At 52.3% G+C, this 15947-nt stretch overlaps 1 protein-coding gene across 4 annotated transcripts in view; it reads left to right on the top strand.

Annotated features, from left to right (window-relative positions):
* Positions 1–15947, top strand: part of gtf2h4 (general transcription factor IIH, polypeptide 4) — an 81537-nt gene that overhangs the window by 39061 nt on the left and 26529 nt on the right. For 3 of the 4 annotated variants that reach the window (XM_085974869.1, XM_085974870.1, XM_085974868.1), the window contains 2 exons: positions 988–1096; positions 3699–3767. In XM_085974869.1, the coding sequence (XP_085830995.1) occupies positions 988–1096; positions 3699–3767 (178 nt within the window). The remainder of the gene's footprint in view (positions 1–987; positions 1097–3698; positions 3768–15947) is intronic. The other variant, XM_085974871.1, reaches the window with a different exon arrangement.

Below are 15947 nucleotides of genomic sequence, written 5' to 3'. Positions count from 1 at the left end.
GCACGGGTTAGATACAAAGTAAAGCTCCCTCTACACTGTCCCATCAAACACTCCCAGGGCAGGTACTGCATGGGTTAGATGCAGAGTAAAGCTCCCTCTACACTGTCCCATCAAACACTCCCAGGACAGGTACAGTACGGGTTAGATACAGAGTAAAGCTCCCTCTACACTGTCCCATCAAACACTCCCAGGACAGGTACAGTACGGGTTAGATACAGCGTAAAACTCCCTCTACTCTACCCCATCAAACACTCCCAGGGCAGATACAGCGCGGGTTAGATACAGAGTGAAGCTCCCTCTTCAGCATACTCTTAATTTAAAGGTGCTTATTTCTAATTATCTGACCATTCAAAACATTGTTTGCACTACATTCCCAGTTTGCTGTCACTATTAACGGTAGCGCAGTGGTTATGTTACAGGACTATTAATCCAGAAGCTTGGACTAATGATCCGGAGACAGAAGGGAAGGAAATCTGCTGTCCTGACCCGGTCTGGCCTATATGTGACTCCAGACCCACAGCAATGTGGTTGACTCTTAACTAGCCTCTGAGATGGCCGAGCAAGCCACTCGGTTGTCAAGAAGACAGCTCACCACCACCTTCTCGAGGCCATTTAGGGATGGGCAATAACGCCCACGTCTCATGAATGAATTTTTTTTAAATCGCTTAATTAAAATGATGGAATAATCTACATTTTTTTTTAAGTGCACAAATTGATTTCTAGTTATCGGGACTAGTCTGTGTATTGTTTCTGCATCTACCGAGCCCTTTGGAGTCGAGAATTCCAAAGATTCACCACCCTCTCAGTGAAGAAATTCCTCCTCGTCTCAGTCCTAAATGGCCGACCCCTTATCCTGAGACTGTGCCCCCTAGTTCTAGACACTCCAGCCAGGGGAAACAACCTCTCAGCATCTAACCGTCTCACTGCTGCTTCCTGGTTTCCCCACAGTGTTTGGTTTCATTCTCTCTCCCTCTCTTTCTCTTGCAGTGAAGGGGCGGAGGCTCCATGCATCACCTCAGCCGGGTTCCAGTTTCTCCTGCTGGACACTTGCTCCCAGCTCTGGTACTTTATGCTCCAGTACCTGCACACAGCCGAGGTAAGGCGGGTGTCGAGACAATTACTGTCACATTGTAAGGGGGAACAGTGTCTCTCTCTGTAAGAACGTAAGAACATAAGAATTAGGAGCAGGAGTAGGCCACACAGCCCCTCGAGCCTGCTTCGCCATTCAATAAGATCATGGCTGATCTTCCACCTCAACCCCACTTTCACACCCAATCCCCATATCCCTCAATTCCCCCAGAGCCCAAAAATCTATCGCTCACAGCCTTGAATATACTCAACAACTCAGCATCCACAGCCCTCTGGGGCAAAGAATTCCAAAGATTCACCACCCTCCGAATGAAGAAATTCCTCCTCATCTCAGTCTTAAATGGCCGACCCCTTATCCCGAGACTATGCCCTCTAGTTCTAGACGCTCCAGCCAGGGGAACCAATCTCTCCGCGTCTACCCTGTCACCCCCTCCCCCCCCCCCCCACTCTATTTAATCGGTTTTTGCAGCTTGTCTGACTGTCTTATCCCTCAGTGTCAGCCGTGGCTCTGCGGGTAGCCACTCTCGCCTTTGCGTCAGAAGGTCGTGGGTTCAAGTCCTAGTCCAGAGACTTGAGCGCAAGATTCAGGCTGACGCCCCCAGTGCAGTGCTGAGGGAGTGCTGCACTGTCGGAAGTGCCGTCTTTCAGATGAGCCGTTAAACCGAGGCCCTGTGTCCCCTCTCGGGTGAATGTAAAAGATCCCACGACCGCTATTTCAAAGTAGAGCAACACCAACAACAACTTATATTTATACAGTGCCTTTAATGTAGGAAAAGTCCCAAGGCGCTTCACAGGATTATTATAAGACAAAAAATTTCACACCGAACCACATAAGGAGAAATTAGGGCAGGTGACCGAAAGCTTGGTCAAAGAAGTATGTTTTAACGAGCGTCTTGAAGGAGGAAAGCGAAGTAGAGAGGCGGAGAAGTTTAGGCAGGGAAATTCGGAGCTGAGGGACTAGGCAACAGAAGGCACGGCCACCAATGGTTGAGCAATTATAATCAGGGATGCTCAAGAGGGCAGAGTTAGAGGAGCGCAGATATCTCTGGGTGGGCAGGGGGTTGTGGGGCTGGAGGAGATTACAGAGATAGGGAAGTTGGGTGGTCAGCAGTTTGTTGGGAATAGGGTCGAGGGAGCAGGAAGTGGGTCTAATGGACAAGATGAGCGCAGAGAGGTCATGAGGGGAGATCAGAGAAACTGGAGAAAGATGTGAGTTCAGGGCTAGGGCAGGGGCGAACCTTAGAGGAAGTTTGGCCCAGTGGGCAAGGGGAAGGAAGGGAAGTGGCAGAGGCAGCTGAACGGATGGTCTCAATCTTAGAGACAAAGAAGACCATGAACTCCTCACACTTGTTGTTGGAGGTGGAGTGGAGGAGACGGGAGAGGAGTTTAAGAAGATGGTTAGCAGTGGAGAATAGAAGCCGGGGTTTATCTTTACATTCCAGAATGATTCTGGGATAGTGAGCAATTTTGGCAGATGCGAGCAGTACCCGATCATGCTTTTTGTGGTCCAGCCAGACCTGGCAGTGAATGGCTGAACCAGTTGTCCGCCATATCCGTTCAAGTCTGCGTCCCTTGGACTTAAGGGAGCGAAGATGAGGCCCGTACCGGGGGTACGGCCAGGGTGAGAGAGAGGGTAATTGTTTTAATAGGGACTAGGGCATCAAAGGTGGTGGTGAGGGTGTGGCTGAGCAGATCGGTAGCTGCAGAAATGTCGTGGTGAATGGAAGGCCGAAGGCTGGACAGTTGGAATTTCGGAAGTGCAGTTGTAAGAGAGTTGAGAGAGAGTTTTATTTTTTACAGGGGCGGACACAGAAGGAAGTAGGGTTGGGTGGCGGGGGACGAAGGGGGATGTGGGTGGAGAGCGATACAAGGAAATGGTCAGAGACGGTCTTATCTGCGATTGGCGCGATGGGAGTAGTGAGGCCACGAGATGAACAAGGTCGAGGGGGTGGCCGTGAATATGGGTTGAGGAGTTCCCGTGAAGGAAGAGATTAAGGGAGGATGGGAGGCTAGTGAACTCCGAGGAGAGAGAGCATGATGCAGAGGAGCTCTCCCCGGTGTCCTGGTCAATATTTATCCCTCAACCAACAGCCTTAAAACACATTTACTATCACATTGCTGTTTGTGGGAGCTTGCTGTGCGCAAATTGGCTGCCGCCTTTCCCTACGTTACAACAGTGGCTACACTTTTTTTTTTTTAAGTACATCTTTGGCTGCAAAGCGCTTTGGGAGGTCCGGTGGTCGTGAAAGGCGCTGTATACATACTAGTCTCTCTTTCTTGACAATTCGCCTGAAAGCTCCTGGGATGTGGAGGGGACAAATCAGCCAGGGTTCCTGCTCCTGATCACTATCTACTAACTCCTGCTGGAATATGCAAGGGCGAGGTTGGGCTCAGCTGTGTGGTGCTCCCCATGGTCAAACAACCTGCCGACACTCGATGTCTGGGAGCGGACCTGAATACTGGCAACTGAGGGGAAATACTGCAGAGTGCCCAGTGCTTGTGGGACTGGGCATTGCTGTTACATCTGGGAGTCTGAGTGTCAGTTAAACCAATTATAAATTTGATCAGCGATTCTAACGTTTCTGTTTATCTCTCTCTTTCCCCTCCAGACCCGAAGTATGGACCTGGTTGAGATTCTGTCCTTCGTATTCCAGCTGAGTTTCTCCACACTGGGCAAGGTAAGAGATGTGTCACATAGCACAGCACCAAAATATGTCAGATCGAGGCTTCACCTCCTCCACCAAGGGAACTTGGACAAGTTATCTCCCATTGCTTCAAACTGCTCCTAAAGTAGCATCAACACATCAGGGATAGAAACACAGAAGATAGGAGCAGGAGTGGGCCATTCGGCCCCTCGAGCCTGCTCCGCCATTCAATGCGATCATGACTGATCATCCAAATTCAGTACCCTGTCCCTGCTTTCTCCCTATATCCCTTGATCCCTTTAGCCTTAAGAAATATTTCGAACTCCTTCTTGAATATATTTAATGAATTGGCCTCCACCATCTTCTGTGGTAGAGAGTTCCACAGGTTCACCACTCTCTGGGTGAAGAAATTCCTCTTCATTTCTGTCCTAAATGGCTTACCCTTTATCCTTAGACTGTGTCTCCTGGTTCTGGACTCCCCGACCATCGGGAACATCCTGCATCTAGTCTGTCCAGTCCTGTCAGAATTTTATAAGTTTCAATGAGATCCCCTCTCATTCTCCGAATAGAGAGAGCAGAGAGTGAGCTGGGGGATAGAGAGAGCAGAGAGTGAGCTGGGGGATAGAGAGAGCAGAGAGCGAGCTGGGGGACAGAGAGCAGAGAGTGAGCTGGGGGATAGAGAGAGCAGAGAGCGAGCTGGGGGACAGAGAGCAGAGAGTGAGCTGGGGACAGAGAGCAGAGAGTGAGCTGGGGGATAGAGAGAGCAGAGAGTGAGCTGGGGATAGAGAGAGCAGAGAGTGAGCTGGGGATAGAGAGAGCAGAGAGTGAGCTGGGGGACAGAGAGAGCAGAGAGTGAGCTGGGGGATAGAGAGAGCAGAGAGTGAGCTGGGGGATAGAGAGAGCAGAGAGTGAGCTGGGGGATAGAGAGAGCAGAGAGTGAGCTGGGGGATAGAGAGAGCAGAGAGCGAGCTGGAGGATAGAGCAGAGAGCGAGCTGGGGGATAGAGAGAGCAGAGAGTGAGCTGGGGGATAGAGAGAGCAGAGAGCGAGCTTGGGGATAGAGAGAGCAGAGAGTGAGCTGGGGATAGAGAGAGCAGAGAGTGAGCTGGGGGATAGAGAGAGCAGAGAGCGAGCTGGGGGATAGAGAGAGCAGAGCGTGAGCTGGGGGATAGAGAGAGCAGAGAGTGAGCTGGGGGATAGAGAGCAGAGCGTGAGCTGGGGGATAGAGAGAGCAGAGAGTGAGCTGGGGATAGAGAGAGCAGAGCGTGAGCTGGGGGATAGAGAGAGCAGAGAGTGAGCTGGGGGATAGAGAGAGCAGAGAGTGAGCTGGGGGATAGAGAGAGCAGAGAGTGAGCTGGGGGATAGAGAGCAGAGAGTGAGCTGGGGGATAGAGAGAGCAGAGAGTGAGCTGGGGGATAGAGAGAGCAGAGTGAGCTGGGGACAGAGAGAGCAGAGAGTGAGCTGGGGGATAGAGAGAGCAGAGAGTGAGCTGGGGGATAGAGAGAGCAGAGAGTGAGCTGGGGGATAGAGAGCAGAGAGTGAGCTGGGGGATAGAGAGAGCAGAGAGCGAGCTGGGGGATAGAGAGAGCAGAGAGTGAGCTGGGGGATAGAGAGAGCAGAGAGTGAGCTGGGGGATAGAGAGAGCAGAGAGCGAGCTGGGGATAGAGAGAGCAGAGAGTGAGCTGGGGGATAGAGAGAGCAGAGAGTGAGCTGGGGGATAGAGAGAGCAGAGAGTGAGCTGGGGACAGAGAGCAGAGAGTGAGCTGGGGGGATAGAGAGAGCAGAGAGTGAGCTGGGGGATAGAGAGAGCAGAGCGTGAGCTGGGGGATAGAGAGAGCAGAGAGTGAGCTGGGGGATAGAGAGAGCAGAGAGTGAGCTGGGGGATAGAGAGAGCAGAGAGTGAGCTGGGGACAGAGAGCAGAGAGTGAGCTGGGGGATAGAGAGAGCAGAGAGTGAGCTGGGGGATAGAGAGAGCAGAGAGCGAGCTGGAGGATAGAGCAGAGAGCGAGCTGGAGATAGAGAGAGCAGAGCGTGAGCTGGGGGATAGAGAGAGCAGAGAGTGAGCTGGGGGATAGAGAGAGCAGAGAGTGAGCTGGGGGATAGAGAGAGCAGAGTGAGCTGGGGACAGAGAGAGCAGAGAGTGAGCTGGGGGATAGAGAGAGCAGAGAGTGAGCTGGGGATAGAGAGAGCAGAGAGTGAGCTGGGGATAGAGAGAGCAGAGAGTGAGCTGGGGGATAGAGAGAGCAGAGAGTGAGCTGGGGGATAGAGAGAGCAGAGAGTGAGCTGGGGGATAGAGAGCAGAGAGTGAGCTGGGGACAGAGAGCAGAGAGTCAGCTGGGGGGATAGAGAGAGCAGAGAGTGAGCTGGGGGATAGAGAGAGCAGAGAGTGAGCTGGGGGATAGAGAGAGCAGAGAGTGAGCTGGGGGATAGAGAGAGCAGAGCGTGAGCTGGGGGATAGAGAGAGCAGAGAGCGAGCTGGGGGATAGAGAGAGCAGAGAGCGAGCTGGGGGATAGAGAGAGCAGAGAGCGAGCTGGGGGATAGAGAGAGCAGAGAGCGAGCTGGGGGATAGAGAGAGCAGAGAGCGAGCTGGGGGATAGAGAGAGCAGAGAGCGAGCTGGGGGATAGAGAGAGCAGAGAGCGAGCTGGGGGATAGAGAGCGCAGAGAGCGAGCTGGGGGATAGAGAGAGCAGAGAGCGAGCTGGGTGATAGAGAGAGCAGAGCGCGAGCTGGGGGATAGAGAGAGCAGAGAGCGAGCTGGGGGATAGAGAGAGAGAGAGAGCTGGGGATGGAGAGAGCAGAGAGCGAGCTGGGGGATGGAGAGAGCAGAGAGCGAGCTGGGGGATGGAGAGAGCAGAGAGCGAGCTGGGGGATGGAGAGAGCAGAGAGCGAGCTGGGGGATGGAGAGAGCAGAGAGCGAGCTGGGGGATGGAGAGAGCAGAGAGCGAGCTGGGGGATAGAGAGAGCAGAGAGCGAGCTGGGGGATAGAGAGAGCAGAGAGCGAGCTGGGGGATAGAGAGAGCAGAGAGCCAGCTGGGGGATAGAGAGAGCAGAGCGCGAGCTGGGGCATAGAGAGAGCAGAGAGCGAGCTGGGGGATAGAGAGAGCAGAGAGCGAGCTGGGGGATGGAGAGAGCAGAGAGCGAGCTGGGGGATGGAGAGAGCAGAGAGCGAGCTGGGGGATGGAGAGAGCAGAGAGCGAGCTGGGGGATGGAGAGAGCAGAGAGCGAGCTGGGGGATAGAAAGAGCAGAGAGCGAGCTGGGGGATAGAGAGAGCAGAGAGCGAGCTGGGGGATAGAGAGAGCAGAGAGCGAGCTGGGGGATAGAGAGAGCAGAGAGCGAGCTGGGGGATAGAGAGAGCAGAGAGCAGACAATGAGCAGGCAGCGAACTGGAGATAGAGCGAGCAATGAGCTGCAGGGATCTCTGAGCTTTTTGTGAATGTGGGAACCTGAATGATTTACATGCAGAAGCTCAATATCTTCTAACCCTCGCCTTAATTCTTCAGTAGCTGACGCTGATTAACATCGATTCGGGGCAGTTTTGAAAGCATTAATTAGAGTAGCACTGCAATAAAGTGTCCTCTTCAAGGTATGTAGCTGTCAGGCTTCTTGTTCTGCCGGAACTTTGAGTGCTGCTAATCTGATCACGGGAAATAAATCTCAGCACCACCTACACGCTGGAGATAAATGTTTCGGTCACTTGGGAGAGACAGCGAGCGATCGCTTACACAGTGACTTTATGCTGCGTACTAATATCCCTTTCACACAATAGGTTTTAAAAATATAGGTTCGCTTCTTTCGCAGCTGGTATATTGTGAGTCACGGGGTTGAGGGGGTAATTTTAATCAGATCCGCCCGGCAAGAATGGGGCAATTTTGGCTCAGCTGCCTATTTTACACCCCGCCGCGATTTAAACTCTGCATTAAGGTACCCAATGGGCACAGATTTAAGGTGATTGGCAAAAGAACCAGAGGGCAACATGGGAGGGAATTCTTTTTTACACATCGAGTGGTTAGGATTTGGAATGGCCTGCCTGATAGGGTGGTGGATGCAGATTCAATGGTAACCTTCAAAAGGGCATTGGATAAATACTTGAAGGAGAAAGAATTGCAGAGATATGGGGAAAGAGCGTGGGACTAACGGGATTGCTCTTCGGAAGAACCGGGGCCGAATGGCGGCCTCCTGTGCTGTACTATTTTATGATTCTAAGTCAACGGAGGTTTAAATCAGGGCGGGGGCGTAAAACAGGCGTACGACTCGAACCTGACCCGTTACCCTTCAAGCGGGTTAGATCAAAGTTACCCCCACGGTGTCCTTACTTATACAATACACATCAGGCTGCCCAGCATTTCATACGGAATAGGACGAGATGGTTGAGAGGGTCAAATCCCTCCACTGACTGTGTAAGTGGGTAGACCAGGCACTCACTGACTGGATAAGGGCGCCAGGTTTGGACAGTGGTAACTTGCTACGAGTCCCTTCCTTCCCCCCCCCCCCCGCCCCCCCCACCCCCGACATGTTGAGGTTGAATTTTGTCGAGCATGTGGTTGCTCGGCAATCTGCAGAGTATGTATCGCCTTTGACTGTGTCCTTGTGTGTTTGTTTGTTTTTTGGACACCTGCCATTCCTATGCAGAAATTCAATAGTTGAAATAAGGCCAGTGCTCCGTGCTGAAGGGGACAGACAGAACTCTGAACTCTGCAATAAGAAAGACTTGCATTTATATTGCACCTTTCATGACCTCGGGCCGTCCCCAAGCACCTTTACAGCCAATTAATCATTTTTGAAGTGTTGTCACTGTTGTAATATAGGAATCCAATTTGCGCACCCCAAGTTGATAAATGACCAGATAATCAGTTTTTCATGATGCTGGTTGAGGGATAAATATTGGCCCAGGACACCGGGGAGAACACCCGCCCCCCCCCCCCCCCCCCCCCTGCTCTTCTTCGAAATAGTGGCCGTGGGATCTTTTACGTCCACCTGAGAGAGCAGACCGGGCCACGGTTTAAAGTCTCACCCGCAAGACGGCACCTCCCGACAGTGCAGCGCTCCCTCAGCACTGGCATGAGGAATGCCAGCCTGGATTTTGCGCTTAGGCCTTTGGAGCGGGACTTGAACCCACGAGGCTAGGTGTCAAATTTAGTTTGGCAGTCGCTCCTGTGAGGCGCCTTGGGGATGTTTTACTCCGTTAAAGGCGCTATATAAATGCAAGTTGTTGTTGTGAGAGGACGTGTGGCAGGGCCGAGGGGTTTAGGGAGAGACGTCGGGAGTGATTCGATGCAGGTGGTACGATGGCTCCGCCATGGGCGGTGGGGGAGGGGTTAGGCGATGCTCAGTAGCCCAGAGATGGAAGAGCAGATGGTGGAAGTGTAGAGCTCAATAGGTTCAGAGGCAACCCATATGATTGAATATTGACGGTGTAATGGGGAGATGAGAGGGTTGGTATTCTGGAAGGATGAGATCCAACAGCTTGAAGCGTCTTCATGGCCAGGCACCTTGGCTGATTTTATTTTCCCTCTGTAGCTCGGGGTGCTGATAATAATGGTGCCACCTGCATTATCAGCCCAATTAAGATCAGATAGAGATTGGGAATATGGGATTGAGATAGAGGATCTGCCATGATCATATTGAATGGCGGAGCAGGCTCGAAGAGCCGAATGGCCGACTCCTGCTCCTAATTTTCTGTGTTTCTAACTCTGCACGAACTGGGGGTGGAAGTTGGGAAGAACCCACTATCGGGAAAGACTGAAAAGGCTTGGGGGCTCTTTTCTCTAGAAAAGGGAAGGCTGAGGGGGTGACCTGATGGAGGTCTTTAAGATTGTGAAGGGGTTCGATAGGGTAGACGTGGAGAAAATGTTTCCGCTTGTGGGGGAGTCCAAAGCTAGGGGTCATGAGTATAAGGTAGTCACTAATAAATCCAACAGGGAATTCAAGAGAAACTTCTTTACCCAGAGAGTGGTTAGAATGTGGAACTTGCTACCACATGGAATAGTTGAGGCGAATAATCTGTGTGGAGTTTGCACATTCTCCCCGTGTTTGCGTGGGTTTCCTCCGGGTGCTCCGGTTTCCTCCCACAGTCCAAAGATGTGCGGGTTAGGTTGATTGGCTATGATAAATTGACCCTTAGTGTTAGGGGGATTAAATACGTGGGGTTACGGGGATAGGGTGGGATATGTGTTGGTGTAGGGGTTACGGGGATCGGGTGGGATATGTGTCGGTGCAGGCTCGATGGGCCGAAATGGCCTCTATCTGCACTGTGGGGTTTCTGTGATTCTGTGATATGTTAATGGAGTGAGATGAAGAGGGGAGGGTGGAGGCTCGTGTGGACCAGTTGGGCCAAATGGCCGGTTTCTGTGCTGTAAGATCCCATCTATGTGATCGCCAGAGAGGCTGATTAGAAGAGGCCCTCCTCGTCCGCATTGTCTCCCCTCACCCTACCCGCCATCATCCTCGTGTATAAGAGATCCACGTCCCCCTCAAGTTGTCCAAGGGACCTGCATCTCCGCTTGTTGTTTCACTTTAATGTTAATTGGGGCAGTGTTTGTGCTGCGTACACGCACCTGGTAGGATCAGGACTCACTGCCCCAAAAAGGGATATGGGGATAGGCCGGGAAGGTGGAGTTGAGCTGGAAGATCAGCCATGATCTTATTGAATGGCGGAGCAGGCTCGAGGGGCCAAATGGCCTACTCCTACTCCTATTTCTTGTGCTCTTTTATGTTATTTTCTCTCATCTGCTGGTTGTAAAGGTCCTCCACGAAATGATTCTATCATCCACCGATTGGGATGTTTGGTGACTGTGCCAGTGCCTGTTCAGACTTTTTTGTGCACTGCAGTATGAGGTTCCTGATAGAATTGCTGCCGCAGTCAGACTTGTGCTATGAATCCAGGTAATGTTATTAACAGAATCTGATCAGGAACAGAATGGGACTCTGTGCTCTAAGTGCTGGGGGTTTGAGTTACATTAATGGAGCGTTCCCTGCTGGAGCCGCTGAAAATACTGGCAGATGTAGTGCACACTGGACGGAAGGGCAACCAGCTCTGCCCATTGAAGGGCCCTGATGGAAGATCTGCTGTTTTTTAAAAACTCGAGCAATGAAACCCTCATTCCCGCTACAAATGCTTCAGACACCAATATACAGAGGTGGTCTGTTACCTTTTATGGGTGCCACAGTGTTTTTTGATTGTGAAATGGGGAGAGGTGGGTGAGAGGGTTAATCCCCTCCACTGGGAACAGGCTGCCCGGTGTCTGACTGTGAATGGGGAGAGGTGGGTGAGAGGGTTAATCCCCTCCACTGGGAACAGGCTGCCCAGTGTCTGACTGTGAATGGGGAGAGGTGGGTGAGAGGGTTACTCCCCTCCGCTGGGAACAGGCTGCCTGGTGTCTGACTGTGAATGGGGAGCGGTGGGTGAGAAGGTTAATCCCCTCCGCTGGGAACAGGTTGCCCGGTGTCTGACTGTGAATGGGGAGAGGTGGGTGAGAGGGTTAATCCCCTCCGCTGGGAACAGGCTGCCCGGTGTCTGACTGTGAATGGGGAGAGGTGGGTGAGAGGGTTAATCCCCTCCGCTGGGAACAGGCTGCCTGGTGTCTGACTGTGAATGGGGAGAGGTGGGTGAGAATGTTAATCCCCTCCGCTGGGAACAGGCTGCCCGGTGTCTGACTGTGAATGGGGAGAGGTGGGTGAGAGGGTTAATCCCCTCTGCTGGGAACAGGCTGCCCGGTGTCTGACTGTGAATGGGGAGAGGTGGGTGAGAGGGTTACTCCCCTCCGCTGGGAACAGGCTGCCTGGTGTCTGACTGTGAATGGGGAGCGGTGGGTGAGAAGGTTAATCCCCTCCGCTGGGAACAGGCTGCCTGGTGTCTGACTGTGAATGGGGAGAGGTAGGTGAGAGGGTTAATCCCCTCCGCTGGGAACATGGTGCCTGGTGTCTGACTGTGAATGGGGAGCGGTGGGTGAGAGGGTTAATCCCCTCCGCTGGGAACAGGCTGCCTGGTGTCTGACTGTGAATGGGGAGCGGTGGGTGAGAATGTTAATCCCCTCTGCTGGGAACAGGCTGCCCGGTGTCTGACTGTGAATGGGGAGAGGTGGGTGAGAGGGTTACTCCCCTCCGCTGGGAACAGGCTGCCTGGTGTCTGACTGTGAATGGGGAGCGGTGGGTGAGAGGGTTAATCCCCTCCGCTGGGAACAGGCTGGCCGTTGTCTGACTGTGAATGGGGAGAGGTGGGTGAGAGCGTTAATCCCCTCCGCTGGGAGCAGGCTACCCGGTGTCTGACTGTGAATGGGGAGAGGTGGGTGAGAGGGTTAATCCCCTCCGCTGGGAGCAGGCTACCCGGTGTCTGACTGTGAATGGGGAGCGGTGGGTGAGAGGGTTAATCCCCTCCGCTGGGAACAGGCTGGCCGTTGTCTGACTGTGAATGGGGAGAGGTGGGTGAGAGCGTTAATCCCCTCCGCTGGGAGCAGGCTGCCCGGTGTCTGACTGTGAATGGGGAGCGGTGGGTGAGAGGGTTAATCCCCTCCGCTGGGAGCAGGCTGCCCGGTGTCTGACTGTGAATGGGGAGCGGTGGGTGAGAGGGTTAATCCCCTCCGCTGGGAGCAGGCTGCCCGGTGTCTGACTGTGAATGGGGAGCGGTGGGTGAGAGGGTTAATCCCCTCCACAACAACAACTACTTCTATTATATAGCACCTTTAACGTAGTAAAACATCCCAAGGCGCTTCACAGGAGTATTATAAGGCAAAGAATTTGACACCAAGCCACACGAGAAATTAGGGCAGATGACCAAAAGCTTGGTCAAAGAGGTTGACGACAGGAGAGAGCAGTCAGTGGGGGGGTAAAGAGCAAAGAAAAAGAAAAGGGCTTGGGTCCGAGCGGCAGCCAAAGTGCGCACGCGAATGGACACGGGGAAATCCACTGGGAATGGACTGTCTCCGAGAGAGTTAATGCTTAATATACTTTCTGCTGCAGTCGAGATCTTGTTTTAATGTAATGTAATCCTGTTGCTGATTATTACTTTGCTGTCTGCTGCTTGTTGCTATGCCGAGGACCGGCCTGTAATTGGATGGCCTTTGAGCTGCCGGCGATGTATGTGTTGTGTTCAGTGGAGCGTGAGGGGCCACGGGCAAAGCGCACAAATTGGTTTCAGCCTCTTTGCCTTCTCCTTTTTCTCGCTGACCTTTAGCCCGGGCGAGTCCTTCGCTCTCGGATGCTGAGGAACGAGTGGGGGCAGGAGGCAAAATGAGCAAGAATCAGAAGCGCAAAGGCATTTTCGACGAGGTGCACGGTTGCACGGTCTGTTCGTGCCCCTCAGACGGTGGAATTCCTCCTTCGGTTTATTTTATATTGTATATTGTTAATCTCCCCTTCTCTTTGTTTGAGTGCAGGGCATTTTTACAGACTATGCAACCATAATTATTATTATTATTAGAATAGACAGGGCCTCTTTCTGTGCTGTAAAACTCTGTGACTATGACTCACTGTGAAAGTAGATGTGAAATCTTCATCTCTACCTGTTTGTTTCATTCCGAGAAGAGAAAGGCTTACACTTGGAGAGAGCACCTTATCAGGTCTCTGAAACGTCTTGAAGCACTTCGCGTACAATGATTTATTTGTACGCGATGTATTCCAGACGTTTGAGACACCTGATAAGGCACTCTGTAAATGTCCGCTGTCTCTAAATTGTCACACTGCTTGTCCGACGTCCAGTACTGGATGAGCAGAAATCTCCTTCAGCCAAATATTGGGAAGAACGAAGCCGTTGTCTTCGGTCCCCGCCACAAACTCCGTTCCCTCGCCACCGACTCCATCCCTCTCCCAAACACCTGTCTGAGGCTGAACCTGACTGTTCGCAACCTTGGTGTCATATTTGACCCAGAGATGAACTTCCGACTGCATATCTGCGTCATTATTAAGACCGCCTATTTCCACCTCGGTAACATTGCCCATCTCTGCCCCATCTTAGCTCATCTGCTGCTGAAACCCTCACCCATGCCCTTGTTACCTCCAGACTCAACTATTCCAACGCTCCCCTGGCCGGCCTCCCAGCTTCCACCCTCCATAAACTTAAGCTCATACAAAACTCTGTTCCCCGTATCCTAACTCGCACCAAGTCCCATTCACCCATCACCCCTGTGCTCGCCAACCAACATTGGCTCCCGGTTAAGCAACGCCTCGATTTTAAAATTCACATTTCAAATCCTTCTGTGGCCTCGCTTCTCCCTATCTCCGTAACCTCTTGAGCATCCCCAATTTTCATCGCTCCACTATTGGTGGCTGTGCCTTCAACTGCTGAGACCCTAAGCTCTGGGATTCCCTCCCTAAACCTCTCTGCCTCTCTCTCCTCCTTTAAGACATCTTGTTCTTCCTTTAAACCCTACCTCTTTGACCAAGCTTTTGGTCACCTGTCCTAATATCTCCTTATGTAGCTTGGTGTCAAATTTTGTTTCATAACGCTCCTGTGAAGTGGCTTGCGACGTTTTACTGTGTTAAAGGCGCTATGTAAATGCAAGTTGTTGTTTAGTGACTTGTTTTGCAGGTAAACATGGCAGCCACATTGCGCACAGTAAGATCTCACAAACACCAGTCGGTGGGGGGTGGGGCGGGGTGCATTAACTCGCAACCTCCAGAACCCCACCCCCTCTGACACTTGCCGTAAAGCGGTTCGTCCTGTCCGATTGCAGTAGTCCCAATCAAGGCTGGCACCAAAACCATTCACCCCCTTCCCAGTGCTGACCATGTATTTCTGTGCTTTCATATTTCCCATTGCTGACTTTGTGTTCGTCTCCGAATGCATCTGCTCCTGTCTGTGGGGGGGCTAGGGGGCGTGGGGCGGTGGTTGTGAACGTAAAACTGTTTCCTCCAGTGCTGCACCCCTTTAATAGCTGCAGCTCACAGCGGTGGCAGTCCCCTCCCCCCCCCCCCACCCACCCCACCCCCCCCCCACCCCAATGCCAGCTCGCATCTCGTCAGCGGGCAATTCTCCAGGTGCCCGTCCGCCCTCGAGGGCACGCCGGCTTCCTGCCGTAGTGACTGCGCTCCGATTGAACTAACGTGGGTGTGCTAGCGGGCCCCAGAGTTTTCTCTGGTTGCAGTCACGCTACCACGCCCTTTCACCTTGGGCCTGCTTTGGACAGGCTCCCCTGCTGCCCTCGGTTGGTTAAGGCAACGGGTAACTGAGCCCTTCAGGCAAGGCGGGGGCCGGCTTTCTGCAATGAAAACAGAAAATGCTGGCAAAACTCAGCGGGTCAGGCAGCATCTGTGGAGAGAGAGAGAGAAAGAGGGTTAACTTTTCCAGGTCAATCAGTTCTGAAGAAACGTGAGCCCACTTTCCCTCTCCACAAGATGCTGCCTGAGCCGCTGAGTGTTTCCAGCACTCTCGTGTTTTTATTTCCGAGCCCTAGCATCCGCTAGTATTTATCCTCGGGCAGACAAAAAGATCCCTTGGCACTATTTCGAAGAAGAGCCAAGAGAGTTCTCCTCGGTGTTTATCCTTCAATCAACATCACTGGAAAAACAGATTATCTGGTCATTATCACATTGCTGTTTGTGGGAGCTTGCTGTGCGCAAATTGGCTGCCGCGTTTCCTATATTACAACAGTGACTACATATTTAACTGGCTGTAAAGCTCTTTGGGATGTCCTGAGGTCATGAAAGGCGCTATATAAATGCAAGTCGTTCTTTCAAGCCTTTCTTTCCTTAGAGCAGGGAAGGTGCAGAGGAGATTTAACAGAGGTGTTCAAAATCCTGAGGGGTTTTGATGGAGTAACCAGGGAGAAACTGTTTGCACTGGCAGGAGGGTCGGTAACTAGAGGACACAGATGTAAGATAATCGGCAAAAGAACCGGGGTGGGGGGGGTGGAGGAAATGAGGAGAATTTTCTTTACACAGCGAGTTGTTATGATCTGGAATTCACTGCCTGAATTGATAGGTGTTCCACAGGCTGAAGTTGAAGTGTGCTGTTTATATTCAGCTATACTAGGCCAGCTTCTGAGCACAAAGGCGCAGAGTTGGATGGGTCTGGGGAATGCAATAGTGGAACATTGTGTTCAAGGAAATTAATGGGGCCGGCGACAATTAAAAGGGAGTGTCACAACGGAGGACAATATTTCTGAACGCCTTTGAGAAACCGCAAAAGCCATCTCAAGGAAATGTTTACAGGGCTATGGGGAGTGGGACGAAATGGGCGTCTCTTTCACACAGCCGGCACAGGCTCGACGGGCCGAATG

The sequence above is a fragment of the Somniosus microcephalus genome, unplaced genomic scaffold, assembly GCF_052327205.1.
Source record: "Somniosus microcephalus isolate GS21.2 unplaced genomic scaffold, FLI_Smic_1.0 unresolved_chr1, whole genome shotgun sequence".
In the NCBI taxonomy this organism is placed as follows: Eukaryota; Metazoa; Chordata; class Chondrichthyes; order Squaliformes; family Somniosidae; genus Somniosus; species Somniosus microcephalus.
This window is presented reverse-complemented; position numbering and strand designations above follow the sequence as displayed.